Source organism: Danio rerio, chromosome 6 (genome assembly GCF_049306965.1).
Source record: "Danio rerio strain Tuebingen ecotype United States chromosome 6, GRCz12tu, whole genome shotgun sequence".
Classification (NCBI taxonomy): domain Eukaryota; kingdom Metazoa; phylum Chordata; class Actinopteri; order Cypriniformes; family Danionidae; genus Danio; species Danio rerio.
The window spans coordinates 44,257,837-44,280,257 of record NC_133181.1 but is presented as its reverse complement, the minus strand read 5'-3'; the positions used below and the strand labels follow the sequence as shown (position 1 = coordinate 44,280,257).

Below are 22,421 nucleotides of genomic sequence, written 5' to 3'. Positions count from 1 at the left end.
AAATCTATTAGCATAAGAATAGGAGGTGTGTTTGGATACAAATCAGTTTTTGACCAAACTTCGTTGGTTTTGTTTATTCATTTATTCATTTGATGGAAATTAGAAATTAATTTAGAAATAGTTTTGAAACAAATCTTTGGGCTTCACATACAAAATTAAATATGTAGGTTGGTGGATGTCTTCAGTGGAGTGTGTACAACACCGTTTCCTTATCCACGAAAGTAAAGGAGTAAAGTACAGAGTAAAAGTAAAGGAATCAGAAAGTAATGAGGCAGAATGGAAGAGGCTCCTTCTTTATATTCATGCTGCAGATGGTCTGTTAACTCTTTTCTCGCTAGAAGCATTACATTTTTCCCCTTACAAAGTCTGCCATGTAAAAAGCAAATTGCCCAGGGCGTGATGCAACTGACTCTTAAAGGGCATGGGAGATGAGACTCTGATTGGTTTACTGCACGCTCTGCTCAAAACACACCCATAACTCATTAAGAGAATAAGCACAACCCTGTGACACCAGGCGCAGAGCGTATTTTTCTGTCCTTAAAATAGCAAACGTGGATTCAGACATGCTCTTATTGCTTTTGCGCCATAAGCTTTAGACTTTGCACCTAAATAATTAAAATAGGGCCCTTTACTTTTTTATTGTGTTTTCATAGAGTTTAACAAAAATCAAATACAATTTCTGCTTAATTTATTTAATAAAAATTATAGCCTAATAAAAGTAAGGAGAACAATTATTTTTATAATATAATATAATATAATATAATATAATATAATATAATATAATATAATATAATATAATATAATATAATATAATATAATATAATATAATGCTTGTGTTTTTCAGTTAGGGTTACGGATATATATGCTAGGCTAATGTAAGCATTACATATTACCAAAATCTAGTACTTATACAGAGACAGAGTAGGTTACATAATCTATACATTTTCTTTTCTTTTCTTTCTTTTTTTTTGTGTATACTGAATCCGACTCAATGTTTCAGTGCCAGTTTTGACATCTGATGTCAATTAGATGTTTGACATGCATGTGAACACCCACATATACACACAGACACAAGCCAGAAAGGTCAGCCAGAGCCCAATACAGCAATGCTAATGAGCACATCACCCTCCAAATACACAAACAAACACATGTTTTCTGTTTTTTAAATAAGCAATATGGTAATTTAGATTCATTCACTCATAAAGTCCTGCATAACCATCTGTGCTCCAGCAGTTGTGAAAACTAAAGACCTCACATGCTGATTTTTGCTTCTAGTTATACAATAGTACTAAATAACAGCACCCTGTCAGAGAGAATAATAGGAGTGTGCATAAAGTCTGTACCGTCATCGCTTGTGTGTGGTTCGGTGCAATTGTCAGCTTCATCAATGGTGCCTGGTTCACTATGAGGGCTGTCACTGTGTCAATACACATACACATACAAACACAAAGAGAAAGAGATGTTTAAAAGCACAAAAAACACAGTAACAGCATATGTGATAATCAATTACATTTTGCAATGTCACAATAACAGTAATCAATCGTGGTGGTGTTAATGTTAAAGACGCCATGAAATGGCATGACAAGCATGAAGGACTAAAAGACTCAAAAGTCAAATATGTAATTTCACGCGGGTTTTAAAGCAACACACTAGAGAGTTCCATGGATTTTAGTGTGGTTTAGAGTTGTTAAGCATGACGTAAGATTAAAGAACAGTAAAGCCCGTTTTAAGACAGCATGTTCAAAACATAAACAACCACTTAAAGATTTGGATTTGGAATTAGTAAGAGGGGAGAAAAATAAATGATTAGGTTTTGCGCTATTATTTAAAATACTGCTTTTTTGTAGTTTCTATTCATTGAAGAATCTTAAACAAAAATTCCAGTAGTTTCCCAAATTAAATGAATGAATGAATAAATAAATTAATGAATAAATGAATTAATACCAAAATAAATAACTAAAATAAATAAATGAATGAATAAATGAATGAATATATAAAGAAATAAATACATACATACATACATAAATGATTGAATGAATAAATTAATAAATAATTAAATGAATAAATGAATAAAGACATAAAGAATTAATTAATTAATCAATTAATTAATGCATGAATAAATAAATAAATGAATAAATGAATACATAAATAAATAAATGAATGAATAAATAAACAAATAAATAAATAAATAAATAAATAAATAAGCATACATTTTTATTTATTTCTAAGGAATTGAATTACTCTGTAGACTGGAGTTATGGGTACTAAACATTTAGCTTTACTATTTTAAAATACATTTTAAAATAAAGTGTAACAAACGTACATGTCAAAAATGTCATATGTGACTTATATAATTGTCGTCATTTCATTTCTAATCAAATAAAAGCTAAGTACAAGGATCAAAAATAAAAATCTTGACACCTGTTATGTTCCTTGTAAGTTTTTTGTGTATTTAGTTTCCTCACCCTCCTCTCCGCTTCTCACTCCATTCTTAGGTTGCTTATTGGTTCAGTTAGGTGCCCACCATTACCCGGATGAGACGTGAGGATTTAAAGCTCCGACAGATCTGTGTGTGTTGTGCGCACTTCCTACAGTTCTGCTGCTTTCAAGAGCTCATGATTGTTTGTAAGCAGAAGCGGTTGGCCCTTTCACATTAATCACATATTATTATTGAGCCTAATGTTAACTATGTGCGCGTGATTATCTTTTCATTATTGCACAAAGTATGTTTTCTATACACAGTATGGCTTTCTTTTGCTTACACTTATTTTTGTTTACATGGATTAATTATCATCCTTTACAGTAGCATTGCTTAAATGGAAGATTAACTATCCATTTATTAGTAACTGGTGATCTGGGACCTTTAGCCAGACAGACTGCTGTGTATTTCTACATCCATGAGAATAAATTTTGAATGCCAATTGTTTTTTTAAGAACAGTTTTGTTGAATAAAAAGTTATATTATTTTTACCCATTATTTAAAATTTATTACAAGAAAATAATTAGTTGGTGTGGCCAGAGAGAAAAAAAATTGTAAATCCTTTAGTGTTGGGCCCTAAAAGTCAAATAAAACTAATCGCAATGTGACACTATGAAACCACAACACATTTGCTCATGCTCATTGAGCAAGGTAACAACCACAAAAAAGTTAAATGACCTAGGAGGCAAGTAAAAATAACACAAAATCTAAATCAAGTAATATTAGCTTGGCAAAGTCAAATTTATGCATATAAAAAGATTTTCCCAACAACAAAATTGTGGTCATTGAAAATGGTGAGTGGCTACGTTGGAAAACTACTAGCTACAGTGTGTGGTGATCAAAAAAGTCAAGCCGTGGTTTCACCATTAGCTTATAAAGTCTCATTTATCATCATCATAAATTAAAATAACAACGTATGACAGCTGAGCGGAATCCTTGGGATAAATACACCCTAAAACTCAATGTGAGGAGAGTTTACTACAATGTGACTTGTTTTAACTGTTTTAGTTTGTTTAGAATTTCCCAGAAATGGGTTGTGGCTGAAAGGGCATCCGCTGCGTAAAAACGTGCTGGATAAGTTGGCGGTTCATTCCGCGGTTCATTACGCTGGATTAAAAAAGGGACTAAGCCGACAAGAAAATTAATGAGTTTGTTTAGAAACTTTGCCGTGTCAAAGCGAACCACACTAAAAATAAACATTGTAACAATCTTAACCCCTGTTACGGAACAAAACAATTGATCTACAGGTGTGAAAGCACCCTTAAACTATATTCAGCAACAAAACAGTTACATTTGTATATTTCTTTACCAAATAAATCAGGCCTTTATGAGCAGAATAGGCTACTTTAAAAAACTTAAAGTAATATGTTTAAAAATCACAGAACCATATGGAATTTGTATCGGATACCAACACTGTTCGATGTAGGCTACATAATTTAATTAAGCTCTCATTGACGCAAGTTAAAGTTGTGCTTTTAGCAACACGTTACAAAAGTCTATGGTATTTCACTTTATATGACCCTCATTCATACACCAGAGCTCATTTCTAAACCACAGCTGGCCTGAATGTTGAAAGGATGACATTCCTAGCTAACAACAAAATCCAGCCTTGGCGCTCACCAGTACTCCTCTCCTCCAGTCATGCACTTCTCATAGACGGGGCCGTCCAGCTCGCGCGGGCTGGGGAAGATGATCTCATTGTGCATGATGATGGTTTTGATGACTTCGTTAACATGAGCCTGACAGGCCACGGGGTCTTGACCATCGGGGATGGGCATTAGAGTGGGTCCGAAACAGATGGCAAGGTTATACGGGTCCATCATGTTCTCATCACTGTACTGGGACAGACTAGAAGGATGGAGAGAAAAAAGGGATGTTTAAGGCTTTCAAATTTCTGCTATGTCATAATTCAGTGCATTTTTGTACTTTTTTTTTGTATCAATCCCAAATTTTAAGTGTTTTTTTTTATCTTTTAGTAAAGAAAAAGAATACTTTTGAACACTTTTGAATCAAATCCTGCTTTTTTCCAACTTAGACTTTTAAAAACAGTCAAACCTATTTTATCTAGAAAAAAAGTTTGAAAAAAATAATACATGCTTTCACTACTTCTAGATTGGACTACTGTAATTTGCTATATTTTGGGATCAGTCAGACAAGTCTATCCTGCCTACAGTTATTTCAAAATGCTGCTGCTGCAAGGCTTTTAACCCGTACCAAAAAATATGACCACATCACACCAGTTTTGCGCTCTTTGCACTGGTTGCCTGTGCACTATCGTATCATTTTTAAAATTCTTCTCCTGGTTTTTAAATCACTAAATGGCTTAGCTACCTATACCTATCAGACCTGTTGACTGAACATCAGCCTGGTCAGTCTCTTCGGTCATCTAACTAGAGACTATTAGACATCCCAAAGTCGAGGCTGAAATGCAGAGGTGACCGGGCTTTCGCAGAAGCTGGTCCTACCTTGTGGAATGCTCTGCCCCTCTGTTTTAGGTCTTTATCATATCTGTCTGTTTTTAAATCTAGGTTGAAAACTTACCATTTTGATTTGGCATTTTATCAGTGAGAATTGTTTGTTTTTAGCTATAATTTTATACTTGTTCTTTGTGATTTGTATTGTTCAGCATATTGGTCAACCTTTGGTTGTGTATAATAGTGCTATATAAGTAAAATTGACATTGACACTTTTGAGTGTGTAAAAGAAGGCTGTAAGAGAAGAGAAGAGAAGAGAAGTCTTCATTAAAGTGCATTCTGTTGCTTAGTTATGTATCTTGTCAATCATTCTGTCACATTTCTTTCATTATTCATTTCCTACCAATATTGGAGATGAAATAGCACATTAAGCTGCCATTCGCAGGTCTATAATGCAGTAAAATCTCCTCTGGCATTTGCATAATTGTGCATTCTAGTAGGCTTAATTGAAGTCAAAATTATTAGCCCTCCTGTTTTTCTTTTTCAAATATTCCCCAAATGATGTTTAACAGATCAAGGAATTTTTCACAGTATTTCCAAAAATATTTTTTTCTTCTGGAAAAAGTCTTATTGTTTTTTTTTCCGGCTAGAATAAAAGCAGTTAAAAAAAAAAAATAAATCAAATTTTAAGGTCAATATTATTAGCCCCCTTACGCAATATTTTTCTAAGTATCTACAGAACAAACCATCGTTATACAATGATTTGCCTAATTACCCCAACTTGCCTAAATAACCAAGTTAGCATTTAAATGTAACTTTAAGCTGAACACTAGCATCCATTTTTTCCATCAAACAGAAATTGGGAAGTGCTAATAATTCTAACTTCAACTGTATGTGGCTTAGGTTAGATAAAAAAATTCTACAAAAATTGTTTTACATTTATAACTAAAGGAATAACCCCCTAAAATGTAAAATCATTATTGTTGTAATCTCACTAGGAAACACTGTGGCCAATCAAATGCTACCCATGTGTTTTATTCCCATTGACCTGTTTCGCCACCAGGATTTCCACAGGATTTATACAAGTATGATGAATCAAGGGTTTTCGAGGCTTACGATATGTCATTTTTACATATGTACTAAATTATCATCATTCAGCTATATTTAAGAAAGTCCAGATTTTCATTATATGACACCTTTAACTGTTGATAAATTTAAACTCCTTTGCCTAAGCTTCTCCACTTAACCGTACATCTTGCACATCAACCATGTTGTTTATAGTTTTATAGCTTTTTATTTATGTTTGTAGTTTTAATTGATATCTAATACGCAATTTCTACCATAAACAGTACTTCAGTTCATACACATTTTTACTACTAAAATTCCAGGACTTTTCTGTTATTTTACAAAGGTTTCAGATAAATATTCATGACATTGTGCTTCATGTAACATCTACATTAACACGGTAAATAAGAAAAAAATTCACAAATTTGTTTACACAAATTTACTACATCCACTCAAATGAGAATTAATTGGCATGTAGTTACAATGCAACTTTTAGTCAAGGAAATGTGCAATAGGGACCATCAAAATAAAGTCTTACCCAATTTGGGACACAATAAAGGCCCTATCATACACCCATTGCAATAAGGCGCACGACATGTTTGGCATCTTTCTTCTTCATGTCCAGGGGGGCTTTTTTCAGTTCATTCATGACTATTTGCTTTTGTATAATGTTATTATTAGTAGTAGTAGTATTTATTATATGCATATCTATATTTGTTTTAATTAAAACAAGATCAGATTTGTCCACCTGTCAGGTTTTAGATATATATGCATCACCATATAGGGCATAAGAAAATGACGTGTGTTTGGATATAACTCAGTTGTTTGACCACACTTTGTTATTATTGTTCATTTATTTGTTTGCTGGAAATTAGAACTGAATTTAGAAATAGTTCTGAAACAAGTCTTTGCACTTAACAAATCAAACTTAATATGTAGGCTAATGGATGTCTTCAGTGGAATGTGTACAACACTGTTTCCTATCCACAAAAGTAAAGGAGTAAAGAGTAATAGTAAAGAGAAAGAAAAAGAGAAAGTAAAGAGGCCAAATGGAGAGGGCTTGTTCTTTATCCTCGGGATACAGATGGTCTGTTTAACCGTTTACTCACTAATGAAGCATTCAGTTTTTCCATTCAGTTTTTCCACCTACAACGTCTGCCATTTAAATAGCAAACGCACCATGGTTGGTGCAACAAAACTGACTCATAGAGTGAATGAGAGACGATACTCTGATTGGTTAAATGCACATTATACTCAAAACACACCCCTAACTCATTAAGAGAATAAGCAAAGCCCTGTTAAACCATGCACTAGGGCACATTTTTCCATCCTTAAAAAAGCAAAAGTGGATTCGAACACACCCTCAATGTGTTTGCGCTGTGCGCTTTAGACTTTGCGCCTAGATTGTTAAAATAGAGCCCTAATTATTTTTACAAACACTATTTCTAAAGGGCCGCCACAGTAGGACCCAGGCTTTCTCTCTGTCCATTTCAATATACTCATTCATAACTCTGCCTCAGTGAATTCATCTCCATGTACAGTGTATTATCTTTCACAGTTCATCTCTCGAACTGGAGTGAGTCACAGCTGCGAGAGCTGCGGGCACCGGGAGCAAGTGAAAGGTGAAAAAAAGTCAGAGGGAAAAAATCTTGAAGTGAAATCAGCTTCTCGGTTGGGTTTGGAGGAGGTTGTGAAAAGGAGACATCAATAAAAAAAGCCAGGAGAAGACGACAGGTAGAGTACAGTACAGACTGATGGCTTTCTTCTGGCGTAAATATCCTCTAAAGCACTGCCTTGACAGACGTGCACATAAATTAGACAGGAACAGTGGAAGGCTGCTGAATGGCTCTTTGTAAATATAATGAATGTCTCTTGCTTGTGACTGCTGCTATTCATATAAATGGTGATTTACAAGAGATTTACAGTCTTAAGACAGAGGCGCTGTGAAGGCAAAGCGGTGAAATTAGAGATAAGCCTCCCATTTTTGTGTGCATGTGTGTGAGTGTGGTTTATAATATATGCCACAAAAATAGTTGCTGAAATAAACAACTTACTGATTGAGAAAAGCGAACAGGTATCGCAGGACGATGATGACGGTGCGAGGAAGGGTAACGATGATCTGCTGGATGTGGTGGGCTCTTTCTGCAGATGATTCAAGCTCTGAAACAAGAAACCAAAAAACAATATTTGAAAAAAATCCTAAAGCTTCACAATCAGAATTTATACAACAGTTTAAAGCAGGGGTCACCAAACTTGGTCCTGGAGGGCCGGTGTTCCTGCAGGGTTTAGCTCCAACTTGCCTCAACACACCTGCCCGCATGTTTCAAGTATAGTAAGACCTTGATTAGCTTGTTCAGGTGTGTTTGATTAGGGTTGGAGTTAAAATCAGCAGGACACCGGCCCTCCAGACACAAGTTTGGTGACCACTGGTTTAAAGGGTCTGTAGGATTTTTTAAAGAAATGCTTGCCAAAGCAGGACTAATTTTAATAAATAAGCACTTTACAGATAAACTTGTACTGAACTGAATTTATTTGATAAAAACATATTGTAAAAAATAATATTGTGAAATATTAATACAATCTGAAAAACCATTCTCTGTTTTATACACACATACTGGCCACTTTATTAGGTACAACTATCCAACTGCATGTTAACGCAAATAACTTATCAGCCAATCACTAGGCAGAAACTCAATGTATTTAGGTATGTAGACATGGTTAAGATGATCTGCTGCAGTTCAAACTGAGCATCAGAATGGAGAAGAAAGGTGATTTAAGTGACTTTGAACATGGCATGGTTGTTGGTGTCAGACGGTCTGGTCTGAGTATTTCAGAAACTGCTAATCTACTGGAATTTTCATGCACAACCATCTCTAGGGTTTACAGAGAATGGTCCGAAAGAGAGAATATATTGGTGGCAGTTCTGTGGGCGCAAATGCCTTGTTGATGCCACAGCTTACCTAAGTATTGTTGCTGACCATGTCCATCCCTTTCTGACCACAGTGTACACATTAGGGCTGTGCAATTAATCGAAAATCCGATTTCAATTTTGGCTTCTAACGATTATGAAAAACCATTAATCGAGATGAACGATTATTCCACGATTATAACTAAACCGCAGGCTCCTGTGTGTTTGTGTGTGTTTGTGTGCGTGCAGCACGCAGACACAGTCAGAAGCATGCGGTCAGAATGCGGTCTCATTCGCACACTGTGACGAGCAGAGCATCTAAAGCAGGGGTCTCAAACTCGCGGCCCGCGGGCCATTTGCAGCCCTCAGTGCAATATTTTGTGGCCCGCGCCGACCGCTGTACACTGACAGAATCAGCGGAGCGGGGAGAGAGAGCGCTCCCCACTCCGCTGATTCTATCCGTACACAGCGGTCACTGGCATTCCCCGCCCGCCGTGTAAACAAAGGGGCGGGGATACCGGTGACGTCACCACGCACCCCGCCCCTTTGTTAGATGCTGTGACGGGCGGGAAGTGTTAGGAGGGAACTCGCGCCGGCCAGAACCAAGGTAAGCTGTTCCCGCCCCTGCCTGCCACTTAGCTACCTATCTGCAGCCTGCCACCTACCTAGCTACAGCCTGCATCTTATATATATTATAGGTAGATACAGACTGGCACAGACTGATGTGACTGGAGTGGGGTGGGGGTGTTTTATTTATACATACATATGCCTTTTTTTTAGGTGAGGGAATGGAAGTTTTGAGTGAGTCTAGACAGGTCTAGACTTAATGATGATCATCTTCAAGCCATACTGAGGGTCTCAACTGCTTCCGCTCTAAAGCCAAATGTGGTTCAGATTTGTGAGAAGAAGCGCTGTCAAGTCTCTGGCAGCAAGGAGTAGGCAAAAGATGCCATGTTCAGAAGAACTGTTCATAATCTTCACTCAATGTTCTATTAATGTTCAGGACACTTCATGTTCAGAAGAAATAATTAAAAATGTTAATAATGACATTTGAGGATTTTTTTTTTGTGAAATCCCTTATGCGGCCCAGCCTCACCCAGACTTTGCCTCCTGCGGCCCCCAGGTAAATTGAGTTTGAGACCCCTGATCTAAAGTCATCTTAATGTGAGCACTTTAATAGTCAATTAAGTGTCAAAATGCAGTGTTTAGTGATTATTCATATTAACCCTCATTTGTGTAATGAACAAACAAGTTGAGGATCAAAAGAAACGTGAAAGCGAAACCATTAAAGTGACAGCGCGCAATTCCTGCTGCCTGTTTTTATCATTAATCAAATAACAAAAGGAGAAAATCCCTCGTTACAAAAGCACAGTTTGTTTCATATTTTTATTATATTTTATTTATTTCTCTTTGTAAAAATAACTGTATATAAACAGTTGAGGTCAGAAGTATTAGCTCTGAATATTAGCAACCCTTTTCCCCCAATTTCTGTTTAATGGAAAGAAGATTCTTTTCAACACATTTCTAAACATAATAGTTTTAATAAATAATTTCTAAAAACTAATTTCTTTTATCTTTGCAATGATGACAGTGCTGTTAAAATTCCTTGCTCTGTTAAACTTCATTTAGGAAATATTTATTTTAAAAAAAAATTCTCAGGAGCGCTAATAATTTTGACTTCAACAGTAATCATTTTAAATAATCATGATTACAATTATGACCAAAATAATCGTGATTATGGATTTTCCCAAAATCGAGCAGCCCTAGTACACATCTTCTGATGGCTACTTCCAGCAGGATTAACGCGCCATATTATAAAGTGCAAATAATCTCAGACTTCTTGAACATGACAATGAGTTCACTGTACTCAAATGGCCACCACAGTCACCAGAACTCAATCCAATAGAGCACCTTTGGGATGTGGTGGACCAAAATCTCTGAGAAATATTTCTAGTACCTTGTTCAATCTATGCCACGAAGGATTAAACCCGGTCCAACCCGGTACTGGCACGATGTACCTATTAAAATGGCCAGTGAGTGTATATTATTATAATATATAAAAAATGTATGATTTTATTTCTTAACATATGCATTTTTTTAATTATTGTGATGGCAAAGCTAAATTTTCAGCACTATTATAGTTTTGATCTTGCAAAAATCCTTCTGATATGCTCAACTGAAAGTTTTTAATATAAATTTCTAGAATCCATAATAGAAATGATCTTCTGATTACAAATTTCTCAACATTATCAATTTTGAAAATAGTTTAATTACTCTTTGTGGAAACTGTCAACAATAATTTAGAATTTAACAAACAGAAAGTTAAGTATTTTATTGATTTCATAAACTGCACAGCAGATTTATTTAGGTAAACATTATCATACAACAATATGTTGCATAATCAAACATTATATAAAAAAAATGTAAAAATCTAAATTTAAGACTTTTTAATACTTTTTAAGGGGCCTTAAATTTCTCAAGATTTATTTATCAATTTTTAATACTTTTTAAAACCCCATGGATACCCTGATATAACAAACAGCAATAATAATAAACAAAGTGTGTGTAATTTTAAAATGTCACTACTGTCACTTTTTAATGTATTGCTGCTGGGTAATATATATATATATATATATATATATATATATATATATATATATATATATATATATATATATATATATATATATATATATATATATAATTTTCTATTTTTTTTATTTTAAAGGAGCAAATCTAACAAAATAACATTTGATAATCAAAAGTAACAAGAATATTTATTTAAAAATTGTTAAAACTTTGTAGATTATAATTTTTTTTGCTATATTTTACCTGAATTTAAATGTATTAACTTTCTATTTCTAAATATGTTCAGTGGCTAACATATTATTTTAATAAATATATCAGTTAAATCAGTTTTGTTCAATTCCAGCAAAATATATTACCTACACTCACTAGGAAATGGATAAAAATGTTAAAAATGGGGTAAACTCATTCATATTGAGCATTGATAATCATAATAATACTGATGATAATAATAATAATAATAATAATAATAATAATAATAATAATAATAATAATACAATCTTACTGACACCAATGACCTATGACCACAGCTTTCTTACAAAAAAAAAAAAAAAAAATCAAAAAATAAGAAACTATAGTAATCTATGAAGCAATATCAAATTTCATTTAATAAACTTGCTCTCTAGTTGAATGCAGCACTCACTGACAGTGGAGATCATATCCAGGAAGCGTTCCTTGGGGAACAGAGGGTTTTCCAGCCCTCGGAAATACAGCTTGAGCACACCTGCCACTGAGTTAATGTCATGATCGCTCTGATCATCCACCAGTGGGTCCTCACCTAAAAAAACAACAGTGGCAAAATTGTAATATTTAGTGATTAAAAATGTATTCTGAAAATGTATTCTGTTTGCTTTGTTTATTTGCATGTTTGTTTGCTTGAGAAATCAAAAATAAGACAAGACACCCACTAAAATATCAGTCACTAAACAAATAGTTTATACACTTTGTCAGGCAAATTTACAACTTGCAAGATTCACCACTTGCTCACGTTTACTCATGGAATACTTTTTTCAATTCAAGCTAAAATTCTGCTCAAATTTAATTATTTGATCTTGCTTAGAAGACAAGAATGCAGCAAATTCTCTATGTTAGCAGCAGATGCATCGCACATTCTGCATCAATCGTGTTATCCAGTGGAAATTCACAAATATTCGAGCATTTGCTTTGACCTTGTATGTAATCTACTCAGGTAAATACTTCATTTAGCATTTGGGGTGAACTCAGCATTATAATTTTCAATAATATTTAAAACTGCTTCTTAATTGATTCATATGGTCACTTGTTTTACATATTTTAAAATGTACTAGTTTGAATGATTCTTTATTTCTGCATCAGTATATCTGTTGTGAATGAGTGTGGAACATTTTTATTATTAAGCAGTAAACATTTTTCATTGTTAAACAGTTTTTTGTGTGTAATATGCTTTCCATGCATGTAAAATCCCTTTTGTAAATTTATTTTGACTCAATATATAATATGAATGAGTTTAACATCAAGATGATTTCACCCTGAATGCCTTCATCCACTTATTATTAGGCCGCTGATGATTCAATTACATGCGACACAGCAACAAGGTTGTGCTTTAAACTGTAGCTATTCATCAACAAGATCACTCTATAATAGCTTATGACTTAAATCCCTAAGGAATCATTTGTTTCTCTTGCATCTCTCTTGTAGATTAAATATGTGGTTATACTTTATACAATCGGATGAATTAATGTTTTTCAAAGATAACTGATCATAATATATGTTTTTTTTTAAATATTTACTGCCACAATAGCAACTTATCGCTATTTCATGGCAAGATCAACTAAGCTAAGCTAAGAACATATTACATAATAATAACTTCAATAATAACTTAAAATTTCAATAAAAGTTGATAGAAAATAAATAAATAAAATGTACAATTAAAAAAATTAGATTAGATTTTTTAGTTCAATATTTGATAAATCATTTTAATTCTTCCTGGAAATATTTTTTAAAATAGAATCCATCAAAGTGATCAGAGTACAACAATCATGTCTAGACGTTTTAAAATTTTCACCCTCTAATAAAATGTGTTTTTTGGTGGGAGATGTTTGACAGTTATTACACATTTCTCGTAATTTGGTTCATAATTTATTTTCTTTTTCGCTGTTACAGTTCAGTTTAGGCATACTGCAATTTTCCATCTTTTGTTCTCTACTGTAATCGTCTCACAATTTGTTTAAATATTAAAAATTTAAAAAATATATATATAATAAAAAGCAGAGATTTCCAGCAATTTCTATCTAGTAAAACTGATGCCAGGCAGTGCATTGACTTTAATAATAAGAAAATCCCCTCAAAAATCACCAGCTCTCTGGTTCAAATATAATTTGTGCATTTCATTGTCCGCAAACAAGAGTTAAATGTGCAATCAGTTTGCTTAACAGTGAAGCTTAGAAACAATCCAAACCTGCTATCAAACTAGGGCTGCACAATATATTGTTTCATCAATGTGTGAATTCGCAATAATCAAATCGCAGAATTTGCAGTGCAGTGTTGGAATTATTATTGTTGATCAGCAATAAAGAATGTAGTGTTTGTTTTTACATAACATTTGATTATTCAATAATAGAGGCAGAAAAAAATAGCGATATGCATGAGGTGGCTCTTCTAGTAATGGCGGATCGAACATATATCAATCTTGCAATATTATATCAATTCTAAGAAATATATGAGCTGCTATTAAAAGAAATACATCTTATAACTACTTGATGCATTTTTCCCTCTTCATTTACAAATATTGTGATATATTGTGGATGGTTTTCTTGTGATCTATCGCTGATTTAATGATCTATAAGTATCAGAGGCAAAATATCATGATAATATCGTATCGTATTAATGTACCTGAATATCAGACTACTTATTTCACTTCTCTTTGCTCTATATTATTTATTTATTCTTGCAGTTTCTTTGATTCACTCCTCAACAAGATTATTCCAGTCAAAGTTAATGATTTAGTTTCAAATAGAGCTATTCAAGTCATCTGCAGAAAATTGTATACATATCGCAATATTAATCACAGCAAAATAAAATGTCGCAATTTTTCCCAATATTGTGCAGCCCTATATCAAACTGAATTTTCTGCTGCTACACACAGCCTGTGTTTTCATATGCGAAACAGATATATTCACACTCAGGGACAAACAACAAAACAATAATAATTACAGTTCATCACAGGGGGGACTAACCTCTTTCGAATGAATTTTTAATATCATTGACTTCCACCTGAGATCCAGGAACTCTGAATATGCCTTGCTGTTGCAGGCCTGGGAGAGAAAAATAAAGAGAGACATGAGTCACGAACTTGTCAAGGCATGATATTGCATTAATCCGACCTGGAAACAAGAAATGCAACACCTCCCCTCTTTATTTTTGGCACATACGAGTTTCATTAAAGAGCTTCCAATCATTTTTCTGAGATTTCATTATGTCCCGAGGGAACGCCTGTGATCTTTGAGCAATAATCTCACAGAAAGAGTAGATTAGGTGCCTGTTAGCAATCTTTTGAGGCAGCATGGAGAATTCTGAGTTATTATTTTCTGCCTTCATATTCATAAAAATGCATCGTTTCTAGCACAACGATAAATCATCAATCCGCATCATATTCAGCAGCCAAACCGATGTCGTTCCCTAACTTCACCCTGACAGATGGACTTTATATGGAACTATTTCGAAAGCATCGCGGGATCGCTAAAACTTACACCAGATGAGCCCTCATTTAAATGAGCATCTGTGTGTCGGGCTCTCTCTGAATGATAAGGGGGACGTGTTGTTTTTTTGGAGGGTTCTCTAATGGCTTCCAGTAGCTTCCTGAGTCAGCGTGTTTATCTGCAATCAATTAGTGACCTTTCCTTGAACCGCTTACCATATAGATTGATGTATCGAATGCAGCTCTCTACCACCAGAGGAATGGCTTGACCTGAATCCTGAAACACAGCAGTCGTTACAAAATGGTCATGCTTTTTTAAAGCTGTAACTGAGGATTTAAGGGGTTGTTTACCAAAAAAAATGACAATTCTGTAAGCATCTGCATATTCTCATGTCATCCCAAACCTTTATGACTTGCTTTGTTTCCCGAAAGAATATAGAAAAAGATTTTTTGTTGAGATAATGAAGTCACAACATGGACAAAACATTTTTTAAAATATCTTCTTTCGTGTTCTGCATATGAAATAAATATCGCAGAGGTTTGGAACGATGTGAGGAGGTGTATATGGTAACAGAATGTTTATTTTTGGGTAAATTAACTGTTTAAAAGTGCACTTGTTAATTTTTCCCATATTAAAATTTGTTTTACGCTTAAAAGTAATAAACAGTGAATTTAAAAAATTTAACCGTTTTATGATGATCCTGTCATCCTATTAAAATCATACTATAAGCCTTGATATACGTTTCATACCTTTAGTCCATGTTTTTAAGGATTTATATGCGGAAAATAGGTGTCCAGGGGCATCTCGAATATTTAATTTTCTTAAAATTAATACTAGTACATTAATATAGAGTAAATAAACACAAAGTTTGGGTCAAAATATTTATTAAATAAATAATACAAATAAAACACAAAATTAAATAAACTTACAAATGAATATAAATTTTTATAAAATATAAATATATATATATATATTTTTTTTTAGCCCAGAAAGTAATGCAGTGTGAAAACATTTGTGATACGACTTAATCGCAGAGCTCCTCTATTTAAAAAAAAAAAAAAAGAGAAGAAAAAAAAAAACTCTAATAGTTCTAAAAGAAATCATGCCTCAGCCAGGTCAGAAAAAGTAACACAAAAATAACTCAAAAGTAATGTAATGCATTACTTACTATAAAAGGTAACTAAGTATCTTAACTAGTTTTTGGGCTAACTCAATATTGTAAAGCATTACTTTCTAAAGTATAGGTCTCAAACTTGATTCCTGATGTGAGTTGGAGGTGGTTGGAGAAATTATGCAGAGCTGCGGCCCTCCAGAAATTAAGTTGAGACTTGATCTTTCCCAAACACTGATCATTGATACACAGTAATTAGAATCTTCATCTCATGCATGCATACGCATTCTAATATCATAATCTACAGTTTCATAAACAACTTTTGTATTTCTGTAATTAATATTACTAAGTGCAAAACATTTCTTAAATGGAAAAACTGCTAAGTGCACCTCTGATTTAATAGCGAGTTTCAAAAACAGGACATATATCTTCCAAGTGAATAAGGAAAGACTTTTTGGCTGTTTTAGTAGAGAATAAAGCAAAGCATTAAGCATGTCTGTCCTCAAGGGCAGAACAATAGCAAAAAAAAAAAGATCATAAAAGTTCAGCCGAGGCTCAAGGTCGCTACAGAAAGCTCGTTAGAATTTCTCTTTGAACTTGTGACATGCCATTTGTCTAGGAAAATATATTACACTCTTATCTAAAAATTAAAGAAAGCCCATTCCCGGCTCTATTCTACAGTACCTGGTTGCGGGTACGAGCGTTCCGTCTTCCCCTAGGACACAAAGCAGCAGAGAAGAGCAGTGCAGAGGCGTGAAAGAGGTCAGAAAATCACAGTTAGACAGGAAGAGACGACAGAACCGCCACTGAGACGGCAGTGTCGTGCTGTTGACTGGGTGAAAAAAGCATTATGGAGGCTTGAGATGCAGTAAAGGGGAGGTGTGTGATGATTGCGATGCCCTGCAGTTCATTTTCTTGCCTATTTATGCCTTAAAATAAGTGGTAATCGACCACTTAATTGCGTAAATTAAGCATCAAGGCAGTTCCTTAAAAGCTAATGGGCCCTGCTGAACGTCTATTTAGGCAGGAGGGCATCAGCTACCACCCTTATCATCTGCATCATCGGCACTTGGTGAAAGACAGGAAATTAACAGAAGCAAATAGAGGGGCTGTGAGTGCAGGAGTCAGTTGGAGATAGACAGACAGGGAGTTGAGCAACCCTCCAGGCCAGCAGAGGGCAGCGGGTACCTTAATGAAACTCTCCATATTGCCGTTAAACAGCTTATGGTTATAGACGGAACGAGGCCTCGGTTTCCGCAATTTCTGTGGTTTCGGGGGGAGGGTTGGGGGTCTGAGGAATGGAGATGGTTATGGAACAAACACACACATACAACTCATGAAACACCCACTTTATATTTTAACAAATATTTATATAGCCCCTTTTCATCCCCTCTACACATCATATTATTAAATAGAAAATGTTTGACTCAATATATTGTACAGTGCAAAGCATAAATGAGTACACTCCCTTTGAAAATTATTATTATATCCACCTCTCAGTGACTTTAGACAATGTAGGTAAAACAAGTATTTGAACATGCCACCATTTAAAAAAAAAAAACATATTTATAAAAGTTCTGTTGACTTGGAATTTCCTCCAGATATTGGTAACAACCAAATAAATTCATACATGCAAAGAAAGCAAATCTAACTAGTTTAGTTATGCGTAATAAAACACAGGGAAAAAGTATTGAACACATGAAGAAAGGGAAGTGTAGAAAGGCAGTAAAAGTCCAGACAGCAGCTGAAATCTCTCAGTAGTTATTCAGCAACCCTCTGCTCTTCCTCAGTGTAAATGAATATTAGCTGCTTCAGTCCAACATCGACATTAGCAGGATGATGAAGCAAGACATTTCAGCAAGACAATTATCCAAAACACAGCCAAGGAAACTCTCAAATGCTTTCAGAGAAAGAAAATCAAGCTGTAGAATGGCCCAGCCAATCACCTGACTTAAAAAAACAAAATAAAAATCGGATTTGATAGACAAGACCCACAGAACATCAAGGTTTTTACAGTCTGTTGTGGTCTGTGAAAAACTCACACCTTAGCAACGCATGTGACTTCATTCTCCATATGAAAAGCGCCTTTAAGCAGCCATCACCAAAAAAAAAGCCTTTTATAATAAGTATTAGGGTGCTTTCACACCTGTGAATCGATTCAGTTGTTCCGAAACAGAGATTAAAATTGTTACATTGTTGCTCTTTGCTCTTGGAGCGGTTCGCTTTCACACTGCAAAGTTTCTAATCGGACCAAAAGAGCTAAAACAAATCACGTGCGAGTAAACTCTCCTTACATTGGTCAGAGTGTCAGGGTTTATTTTGCAGTGTCCCGCTCAGCTGTCAGGAGAGGTGGTGGTTTGGTGGTGATTGACAGGGTGCGCTCGCGTGACGTGTCTGAGGAGAGACGCGGTGGGGAGGGGTGAGAAGGGTGCGCGACGATGCCTATTTGAGGACTGGGAGAGAGACGCGAGATTACCGGGAGATCATCACTCGTTTGCGGGCATCCGGAGACTCGCGAAACTTCCCGCCCCACTCATAATTCTCTCTTCATATAGCCGTATGCCTATTACAAATCCATAAAACACTGAGACTGCAATCGAACCGCTCCAGGGTTCGTTTCAATCGAGCCGAGACCACCTCATTCAAGCGATCTCAGAGCGATTACTTTGGCGCGGAACAGAGCGCGATTGCCCTGTTCACATATGCCAATCGAACCGCGCTAACTGGGCAAACGAGATACGTTCCGAAACAAAAGTGTAGGTGTGAAAGCACCCTTAAATACGTTTCAGTAGTTCAGTACTTCCCCTGGTGTCATTTCATTGTTATTACACACAACTCCTTTTTAAAATGTTTTTTTTTTGTTTTATTTTTATGTTTTTATTTTTAACAATATCTGTTCAATTCCATGTCAACAGCTCCTTTAGAAATATTAATCCAGGAAAAAAAAACATGACGTGTTCGAAACTTATTTTCCCCATTGTATATGTTGATGAATTTAAATAAAATGGTTTTATTAAAAAGTTATATTAATATTATATGAATATAATTAGTCAAATTCATATCTTAATATTATCAGTTCTGTTAACAGTTATATTATGAAAATAAGAGTGTGTTCATGTAACGTCTTAAGTAATAAAAAGACATAGAAAGATTTTTAAATTCAAATGAGGCATTGCCAATAATAATAATAATAATAATAATAATAATAGTACAAACTACACTATTTCAATTAAATGCAATATGTTCTAGGAGTCCTTGATTTTTCCTCTTTATTAAAATTGTCTTTAACATTTTTACCTAACTTATCATCAATGTACTAATTTTTGCACTGTAATTTCAAGTTCGTCCAAAAATTAAGATTTACTCACTATTTATTTCCAAACCACTAACTGATTACAAACCTTTATACGTTTAATTCTTCAGTTGAATACAAAATAAAAAAAAAAAAGATATCTTGAAAAAAGAATTATTATTTTTGGGGTGAACTGTCTCTATAAGTTATTTTATTAGATTAGTTCCGGATTTGTACTGACTTATCCAAAGTATATACACAAATATGTTATTGTATAAGACCCAATAGAAAATAATTTAAAAGAGAGATCTGTAGAGGATACATACATTTTTGCTGAACACTGTACACAAAGTCTCTTAATGAAATACATACAGCAGCAGATTAACATTATTTAAAAAAAAATATATATATATATATATATATATATATATATAAGGTTTAATCTGACATTTTTGTCAAAATAAAGTAAATTACATATTCTTATTAAATGACAACTTCTTTACATTATGGGACTTTTTAAAATAAGTTATTTACATTTTAAGAAGTTTTATTTAAAAAACAAATGTTACACACATACTGTTGCTATGGAAAGCAAAAACTTTGAAGCTCAATATCTCAAAATCATTCAGAACGCAGATACAACCTTAAAATTCCAAGGAGACGATTTTTTTTGGGGGGGGGGGGGGGGGGGGGGTCCCTAAAAGTGGTGTCTTTTTTACCTTTAAATCTTATTTCATGCTCCAAGGAAGAACAAATATGACCCACACAAGGATGGCCTTTGACTAAATTAACAGCAAATCCTCATTATATGGTGGACTATGCCTTTTAACTTCTAAGGAGACCAATAATGATGGGTTTAAATAAGCAACAGGCATTAATTGTTGTTCTTTAAAAGATCGTAATTACATCCTAACGTATTTGACCTCAATTTAACAACCAACAACGGCAGGGGGATTTCAGTTCCTCATAGGAGCACCGAATCAGGAACTCGTTGAAACATCTAGCTATGGAAACATAATTGCTGTTGTGACAGGCTGGTGAACGCCATCAAAGACAAACATGAAACAGCTCAGTACTTTAGGTTGTAAACCTGAGGGCGAAGCTCAAGCTGTTGTTTATATTTGCTTATGTGGTCAATCATTAACGTAGAAGTTTTCAAGTTGGAGGTCTTCAATGAAATAAGATTTATAAACATTCACTGTAAAAAAAAAAAAAAAAAAAAAAAAAAACATACATTTGTGTTGGAGCAACATAAAAGTTAACTTATTAGTTTTTACGAATGTATGTGGATTGATTATAAAACAATTAAGTTGTCCAAAAAAAAAAACTTAGGAATTGTGTTGTTTCAGCTCATTTGAAATAAATAGTTATTTTTTTAGTCAGTTCATAGTCAGTTTATTATTTAGACCTGTGCAAACAAATACTTCAAAAAATACACAAACATAAATGACTTTTGCTTGTTCAAACTACTTTTTTTAAGTAGTTTATTTACTACTTTTGAATTATGAGTTGAAACAACACAATTCTTAAGTGTTTTTTTGGGGGGGACAACTTGTTTGACAAATGGTTTTATGTTTAATCCACTTAAATTAAGTTAATTTAATCTATTCGTGTTGGTAAAACATGAAGGAATTGTGTGAAACCTTTTTTTACAGTGTAGCTATAAAAGCACAATTTTACATGTCACAGCTCCAAAATATAAGCTGGCTGAGTTTTTGTAATTGAGTAGTGTATGTTTCATGTTATATCTTAAATAAAGGGCATATGATTATCAATGGCAGCGCTGGTTTGTCATACTGAGAGGTCAGAACAGGTCTGCATCTGTTTACCAGGAAGGCTCTATTCTCAGCATTCTCCGCCTGTCAGAGGACGTTCTGGATAACCCAGCGTGAGTTGAGCCCCTGCCAGTGACAGCTTGAGGACAAGTCCCTTTCTGACCGCTGCGCAATATCAAAAAAACTTTTACTTGTCCTCTCTTGCTCTTACCCAGGCCTGCTATGCTGCTACTGCATGTGCTTTAGAGGTTTTTATCTGTATTTATCTGTATGTGCTATGTCAGTTTTATTTGCAAAGGAAATTAGTGAACACTAGTAATATTTCTTTTTAGTCTAAAAGAACAGAGAAATATTTGTGGTTAATCATAATCATATTTCTTATGTCTCTATCGCTATACAAATTCACAACTCCTAGGAGACCTGTGTACTGGATAAAATATTTAGTTATTGTGGTAAAAGCAATGTAATAACCGTTAACATCGATCTCATAAAAAGAACCATAAGGGGTTTTTCGCAGCGATACAATTAAAAAAAAAAAAAGGATTTCAGAAGAGGGTTTCACACCAATATGATCTTAAAAACAAAGATTCCAAAAGGTCCTTTTATGGCACACAAATCTAAGGGATCTTACATCAAGAATTAATTTAAAAGAGGGTTTTGTAGACATATGACCTATTAATTAAGATTACAAAAGCTAGTTCCACAACCAAACAATTTTAACAACAGAAAAAGGTTCTTTTAAAAGTTTCAACTTTTAGCATTAACACGAATTTTAGCAGTAACATGATTTAATAAAGATATTAATAAGCAATACAATACAAACAATACGATTTTTTTTTTCAAAAAGAAAAAAAAAAAGATTAGAAAATAAGGTTTTTGAAACACTTTACATAAAAAAAAAATCTTAAAATGTTCTTCACTCAAAGTTTTTCATTTTGCATGCTTTAAACGAAGATTAAGTTCCATAAAAATAATAAATGAATAACTTAATTATCTATATAAGCTTTACATATTTAACAAGGGGGTACTTTATGGTCAAACCAGTCCTTTAGATGGCAACAATGTTCAAAATAATACTGTTATTTTAAGAACTCTTGAGTTAAAGATCATTTGG

At 34.1% G+C, this 22,421-nt stretch overlaps 1 protein-coding gene across 3 annotated transcripts in view; it reads right to left on the bottom strand.

The window, feature by feature from the left end:
- The window catches only part of srgap3 (SLIT-ROBO Rho GTPase activating protein 3), a 207,656-nt gene that overhangs the window by 25,589 nt on the left and 159,646 nt on the right, over positions 1-22,421 (bottom strand). The window contains exons 12-18 of one of the 3 annotated variants that reach the window (XR_012408115.1): positions 16,925-17,531; positions 15,345-15,405; positions 14,668-14,745; positions 12,096-12,230; positions 8,013-8,118; positions 4,100-4,327; positions 1,344-1,417 (exon numbers count right to left, since the gene is read on the bottom strand). Coding sequence is in view for 2 of the 3 variants with exons in the window: in XM_005166115.6 (XP_005166172.1) it covers positions 1,344-1,417; positions 4,100-4,327; positions 8,013-8,118; positions 12,096-12,230; positions 14,668-14,745; positions 15,345-15,405; positions 17,429-17,531 (785 nt within the window). In the remaining variant the exon portion in view is untranslated. The remainder of the gene's footprint in view (positions 1-1,343; positions 1,418-4,099; positions 4,328-8,012; positions 8,119-12,095; positions 12,231-14,667; positions 14,746-15,344; positions 15,406-16,924; positions 17,532-22,421) is intronic. The other 2 variants (XM_005166115.6, XM_684980.11) reach the window with 2 other exon arrangements.